The sequence below is a fragment of the Petaurus breviceps genome, unplaced genomic scaffold (assembly GCF_028583685.1).
Source record: "Petaurus breviceps papuanus isolate PSGF00001 unplaced genomic scaffold, PetGlider_PUasm1.0 128, whole genome shotgun sequence".
Lineage (NCBI taxonomy): Eukaryota > Metazoa > Chordata > Mammalia > Diprotodontia > Petauridae > Petaurus > Petaurus breviceps.
Window position 1 is genome coordinate 10324655 of NW_027185664.1, and position 7625 is coordinate 10332279.

At 38.6% G+C, this 7625-nt stretch overlaps 1 protein-coding gene across 1 annotated transcript in view; it reads right to left on the bottom strand.

Moving 5' to 3' along the window:
* The window catches only part of LOC138172320 (uncharacterized), a 56320-nt gene that overhangs the window by 32163 nt on the left and 16532 nt on the right, over positions 1-7625 (bottom strand). Inside the window, exons 4-6 of the mRNA XM_069102047.1 lie at positions 4902-5030; positions 2752-2916; positions 4-583 (exon numbers count right to left, since the gene is read on the bottom strand). Coding sequence (XP_068958148.1) covers positions 4-583; positions 2752-2916; positions 4902-5030 — 874 coding nt within the window. The remainder of the gene's footprint in view (positions 1-3; positions 584-2751; positions 2917-4901; positions 5031-7625) is intronic.

The following is a 7625-nucleotide window of genomic DNA, read 5'->3' on the forward strand; positions in this document are numbered from 1 at the left end:
TTGTTATGGACTCAGTTGTAGCTGTGGATGTGCTGGTACTGGTCTCAAGAGTCGTGGTGCCTGTGGTGGTACTGGTCTCAGGAGTAGTTGTAGCAGTGACTGTGCTGCTTTCAGTTGTAGCTGTGGATGTGCTGGTACTGGTCTCAGTAGTGGTGGTGTCTGTGGTGGTAGTGGTCTCAGGATTAGTAGTAGTTGAAGTGGCTGTGGTGCTTCCAGTTGTAGTTGTTATGGACCCAGTTGTAGCTGAAGATGTGCTGATAGTGGTCTCAGGAGTAGTGGTGTCCATGGTGGTAGTGGTCTCAGGAGTAGTGGTGGCTGTGGTGGTAGTGGTCTCAGGAGTAGTAGTAGTTGAAGTGGCTGTGGTACTTTCAGTTGTAGTTGTTGTGGACTCAGTTGTACCTGTGGTTGTGCCTGTTTTTGAGATTGTCGTTGTGCTTTCTGGGAACTGAATAATAACCTGAGGATTTCCCATATTTGTGTTCTTCACCAGACTCAGTATCAGCACTCCTATCATTGTTGTTATTACGCAGGCCAAAAGACATGCCAAGAATACTTTCAGTAGGGACCGACAATTTTCTTTTCCCTGAAAGGAATAGAAATAGCTTGATTTGCCCATGATCCTTATTCTTTCCTTGGGGGTAATTTCCCTGGTCCTGTGCTATATCAGTGCTTTAAATCATTGATTCATATTAATCACATGGCGTATTTGTCAAATTGACAGAAGATGAAATGGAGGGGGACAGCTAATGCATTAGAGGATCTGTTTGGTATTTAACAACAATCCTGCCAGTCTAAGATTAAATACCTCCCTTTTGGTCATGCTATATGCCTCCCACAATGTTCCTCCAACCTACCTCTGCAGCCATATTTCACAGTGGTCCCCTTTAAATACCCTTTGTTTCTGTCAAAATGACCTGCTACAAATTACCCCCAAATCAATATGTTACCTTCAGCCTCCATGGATTTGTACTGGCTTTCTCAGGTTCTATATCTTTGCTGAACCCCAATCCCTTACCTCCGTTCAATACTCAGCTAAAAGTTTTCTCTTGAATCTCAAATTTTCCTGGGACATTTTGTCTGTATTTCTCTTTTGCTACTACCACTTCTACTCCTGCTGCTGCTGCCAATAATGATGATGATGATGATGATGATGATGACAGTAACAGTAATAGTAATATTTTTATATTGTTCTAAGTTGTGTAAAGGCCTTCACATATATTGTATTATTTGGTCCTCACAACAACACCATGAGTTAGGTTCTATTATTATTTCCATTTTACAGATAGGGAAGCTGAGCTTTAGAGAGGTCAGATGACTTGCCCAGGGTCACATGACTCATAAGTGTCCAAGGAAGGACATTTCTATCTCATTCTACTTTTAAAATAATTACAGTATATTCTAACTCCATATGAGTCTTTCCTTGCTGCTTGATTGTAAGCTCTTTGAGGACAGACAATATGACTTTTTTAACTTTGTATCTCAAGTACCTAGCACAGTGCCTTGTACAGGGTAGACTTTTAGTAATTTTTGGTTGAAAAGAATTGAATATTGACAGGCTAGAATTCTGGGATAAATCAAAGAAAAATAAATGTAACTGTGAAATGTAAAAACCTAACTTAGGTTCAAAAAATCAACTATACGAGTATAGCATAAGAAAGGTATGCCTAAACAAGTTCTTTGGAGAAAAGGTCCAGAATTTCTTAGTGGACTACAAGTGTAATAAGAATCAATAGCGTGCTAAGGCAGCTAAAAAAAGATAACACTATCTTAGGTGGGGGGCATCTGGGTGGTGCAATGTGTAAAGTATAGTAATACACAGCAATTTTAAGAAGGAGAAAATGCTTTAAAAAAAAAACAAACCAACCAACCTAGGACCTATTGAAAAAGGAAATATTGGAAGTCAAGTCTGAGATAACTTTAAAGAAAGTTAGGAAGTCCGTGTGACAGTAGGGAGGAAGGTAAGGCATTCCTGACAAGGGATAGCACTTATACAAAGGTGCAGAGGCAAGAGATGTAGTGCTGTGAAGAGACAACGTTCAGCAAGCCAGTGTGATAGAACAGAGTGAAGGGGAATAATAGGCAATAGTGACCAGGAAGGGATGTGGGAGCCAGGCTGTGGGACAACTGAAATGCCCTGATGGAAAGACTGGATTTGGTCCTTAGAGACATGTAAAGGAACCACAGAGTGCTGAGACCGGGATGAATAGAGATAGAAGAATTCTTGGCCCCTTTTCAAATATTTTCTAAGTGTGATAGCAAGTTAGACTTCCCAAAAGCTTATTAAGTAAGGATTCAGCAAAGGAGGCAGAAGTGTGCCAGTAAATGTTTAATAACTGGCTGTCTGGAAAAAAAAAAAGAAGCCCAAACCACTTTTAAGTTAAATCTGTATTATTAACATTTTCTCCATCACTTTCTTAAGCTTAGGACCTAGGCAATCAATAACACAGTAAATCAAGCACTGATTTGTAGGGTTTACCAAATTCTGAGGTGCAAAGGCTCACAATGATAATGTAACAATCAACCCTCGAGGCAGTTCTAGCACATTCCTGAAAGGAGGCATCAGGCCTAGGAATCCTGTTCACATTAAAAAGAGGCAGGATCATCCACTCACAGCTACTAAATCTTAGTGCAAATTTGCATATGCTTTCACATCTTGTGTCAAGATGAGATAGATGCAGCCTCAAGATATTCTAATCAAGAACACTTGGGCAGTTAAGGGAAACATGCCAAGTACCTGAGGAAACAGTTTACCTGATGGCACAGAAATTCTGTACTTGAGGATGCCGAATACTCAAGAATTCCTGGGTTGGTACAGACAACTGACAGTCTGGGGTCTATATCACTATGGCCATGATGTAGTGAGTAAAACCCACCAACTGGGTGGCAAGCTGTAGAGTCACTGGCATTTGGGAAGGACTGCAAAGAGAGAACACAACAATATTAGATTAATAGGAATCCAGTTATCCTGGATACATTTGTCACGGTGTAGTGGAGAGAGTTGAGGGCATCTAGATCATACAGTGGATAAAGTGCCAGGCCTGGAATCAGGAAGACCTGAGTCCAAATCTAGCTCTCAGAAACTTTTTAGCTAGGTGACCCTGGGCAAGTCATTCAACCCTGTTTACCTCAGTTCATCTCTAAAATGAGCTAGAGAAGGAAATGGCAAACTACTCCAGTATCTTTGCTGAGAAAACCCCCAATTGGGTCCCTGAGAGTCAGACACGATGGAAACAACGTAACCAAAACGTGGCTTACTTCCTATAAGATTTATCGCACCACCACCCCTAGAAAAAAAGGAAAATGTATTATGAACAACGGAAAAGAACCAGAAAATACTCAGCAAAATAGAAGCATGTTAGCATTCGTGTGTTTGTTATTTTTTAAGTCTGTGATAACCAGAAAAGCTTTTCACCCTAGTCCAGATCCCTCACTTCACAAAACAGCTTGTGTTAGAAGTTGTATTCCACAACTGTGGCTACACAAGCAGTAAATAGCATTTGGAAGATTTGGAGCCTTGTTCAAGCTCTCCTTGTTCTGTTATTAAACAGCCCAAGGTCTCGATCCATCCATTATGCTTAGCAGACACTCTTGGCTGACCTCCCTGAAGTGTTGATTTCACCACTAATCTTCAATTCCATTTAACCTGCCTGAAGATGACAAAACTTGAAAAAACAGCTACCCATCTATAAAAACTCAAACTCACTTGTCAGACTGGCTTTCTAAAGCCTGCCTACTCTTTGGATACTGGGTCATTCTAAGGAAGCAAATCATAGATTCCCAGAGCCAGAAAGAGGCTGGAAGCAATCCCAAAACCCCCTGGGGAAACCTCACGGTACAGTCTCTTTGCTTTTTATATCAGCTCTCTTAGAGTCTTTTTTGGGATGCAGCCTGTTTCCCAAGGTGACTTTCCCTCTTTGTCATCTCTCCTCTGTGACAAATGTTGAATTTGAAGTGATGGATCTAAACTGTCGCTCCCTAAGTGGGAAATGTTCTCCAAAGATATTTATTTAATCTGTCATTTAACTAGTAGTTCTCTCTGCATGGATGAATACATCCTTATGACTGTAATCAAGAACTATTTGTTCAGATATTCTTGGTTATGTAGCCACGATGAGAATGAGGACGGCATCTGTGATTTCAGTGCTATAGGAAACTTCCAGATGAGGAAATTGCTTCTACTAATGCAGAACATCAGCTTTTCTGCAACTTAGAATCTTACAGAGCTGCCTGGAGCACTGATGAGGTAAAGTGATGGGTCCAGGGTCACACAAGCAGTGCAGGGCAGAAGCAGGGCCAGAACTCAGCTTTTCCTGGATCTTTATCTATTCCACCAATCTGGCTCTCATCCATGCCCATGTAGTCATGGCATCCAAAGATGTCACATGTGTGGAAATATCTTTTACCAGAGTCTCAAACAATAAATAACTTAAATGAACTCTCTCTAAATAATCACACTGTTTAAAAGATTGCTTGCTTCTTGGACCTATAAAAAACCTACACGGGCCTTGCCAATCAATGAAGCATGGAGCCTTGACAAACCATTTGGTTGCTCCACTCAGAAATAATGTATCTTTTGTCTTTTATGAATCATAAAATGCTAGAATTATACAGGATCTTAAAGATCATTGAGCCCTAACTCACTCATTTTAGAGATAAGCCCATGTGAAGCTAAGTGACTTGACCCTACACGCAGTAGTTGGATGGTCGTAGAACTCTGGACAAGAACCCAGGCCTTCAAATGCTCAGTTCGGTATTCTTCTCATTACACTACACAAATAATTAAAATAAAGATAGAGTTTGCATTCAGAATATAAGATTTTGCATAAAGGTGCATAAATATAAAATTTTGCATTCAGTTTTCAGGTATAACAAAACACAGAATCATTGCTGCTTCTACTCACTGTCTGGGTTTCCGCTTGTTCAATGTCTGCAGGATGTTTCCTGTATTTTACTTCCATTCTGTGGCCATCAATGTAACAAATCTGGGCCCAGGAATATTTGCTATTTAGTTTAGTTCCTTTTATACCTTCCTAAAGATTGAGAAATATTAGATATAATTAATGTTAAGTTCACTATAATACATCTGTCCAGGAGTGGATTAAGTTGAATAATAATTATTTCCCATTGTAGGCTACACTTTCAGAATGGGACATCCAGAGTAAATTAATTATGCAAAATTAAAACTCAGAGCAATCCATCATTGAATGGGAAATGTGACAACTTTCAAAGCCTGCTGAAAAGTGAAGTACTAAAAAAGATAATAAAATAGACATTTACATAGTGCTCCAGTCTTTGCAAAGCACTTTAATCTCTTTCGATCTCTATAAGAACTTTGTAAAGTATATGTTTTCATTTTACAGCCCTGTGAGGAATCCCCATTTTACAGATGAGGAAACAGAGATGGAGAGATTTAGTGACTTGTTTGGGATTACTGAGCTAGTGAGTCTCTACAGTGGGACACAAACCCAAGTTTTTCTCCCTATAAGTCTAGCACTTTCTTTCCTATAAGGACTATGAGAACTTCCTGGCTTCTCCTTCATAAAAATAGATGTGTTTATTCTAAAGCTTTCCTCACAGTAAGCCTATGAGAGAAGAACTATATTAGTCTCTAATTCACTGTCTCTCCCAGTGAATTAGAAAATTCTTAAGATCAGGAGCCATGTTTAGGTGAAGCCAAATATGGTATTTCATAACTATTTAATACTTATCCATTTATAATATTTTCCTACTATATAACACACATATGTTTCTAAGCAAGTGTAAGCATCTAATATCTGAAATATTTTAAGTGGTAATTTCTGCATAGCAACATAATTAGTGATGGATATGTTGACCGGCTGACTAAACTCTGCTAAGAAAGGGTGGCAGAGTTTTGATAACCAAGTTCAATTCAACCCAAAATTTATTAATGACCTATTTGTTATGTGCAAAGAAGTGGGCTAAGTGCTAGAGATACAAACCTGGAGTAAGATTCTGCCCTCAATGAACTTAACCCTCTAGCAAAAAACAGATGTTCCCAAATGACTCTAATGCAAGATAGAATATGACCAATGAGAAGAATTTTTTTAATTGCTCAGAAAAATTTGAGCAGGGAGATTTTACTACCAACTGAGGATTCAAGGACGACTTCATGCAAGAGGTGGCACCAGAATTACAGCTGGAAGGGAAGGACCATGAGAATAAAAGAGTCAAGCTTAGGTTCAACTATTAATCTCAGAAAACATCTATTTGCCTGACTTTTTTGGATATTTACCATAGATCATGAATACAGAGCACAGCCTCCTGAGTGAGTGACCATTGGGTTTGCTTAATCCTGCCATCTCAAAGATCTCAGGTAGGCTTTGATTTATTTATTTATTTAGATTTATTTTATTCTGAACTTAAAGAAATAAAATGAGCATTTCTTAACAGTCAAATAGAAAAAAAGACGATTGTACATGAAACTGTTAATCTGTTATATACAGCTTGCTATTCCTTTTAAATATATAATAAAGTTGTCATAACTTTTTTCTTTCTTCCCCCTAAGCTACGATTAGAAACCAATATGTATATACATGTAAAACTATTCTATACATACTTCTATTTATCAGTTCTTCCTCTGGATACAGACAGCATCTTCCTTCATATGTTCTTTGCAGTTAATTTGGGCATTTATAGTAGTCAAAATGACAGCAACTCAAAAATGTTTTTAAAGCAATTGGGTTTTTTTTTGTTATTGTATGCAATGTTCTCTTAGTTCTGCTCATTTTGCTCTTCATTATTTCGTGCAAGTCTATCCATGTTTTTCTAAGATCACCCAGCTCATCATTTCTTATAGCTTGCAGTATTATTCCATCACGATCATATACCACAACTTGTTCAGACATTCCTCAATTGACAGGTATCATCAAAGTTTCTAGTTCTTTGCCACCACAAAGAGATTCTTTTTTTTTAAGCAATAAGGGTTAAGTAACTTGCTCAAGGTTACACGGCCAGTTATTTCTGGGTATGGTGCTGAGTATCTGAGCCTGGATTTGATCCAGGTCATCCCGACACTGGAGCCGGTGCTCTTACTCGCTGAGCCACCTGGCTGCCCCTAAGCAATCGGGGGCAACTTGCTCAAGATTACACGGCCAGGTGTTTCTGGGTGGGTGCTAAGTGTCTGAGCCTGGGATTCGATCTCCAGGTCATGAGATTATTTCTTTTTAATAGTATTTTTTCAAGTTACACATAAAGATAGTATTCAGCATTCACTTCTATAAGATTTTTGAGTTCCAATTTTTTTTCTCTTTTTCTCGTCAGACTCATCTCCAAGACAGCAAACAATCTGATATAGGCTATACATATACAAATAAACTTATTTCCACATTAGTCATGTTGTGGAAAAAAATCAGAACAAAAGGGAAAAACCATGGGAAAGAAAACAAAAAACAAAAAAGGGAAAGAATAGTAAGCTTTGATCTGCATTCAGACTCAATAGTTTTCATTTTCCATCATGAGTCTTTTGGAGTTGTATTGGATTGTTGTGTTACTGATAAGAGCTAAGTCTATAAAAGTTGATCATTGCATAACGTTGCTGCTGCTGTGTATAATGTTCAGGGAGATTCTTTTTCTTTCTCTCTCTCTCTCCCTCTCTCTCTCTGTCT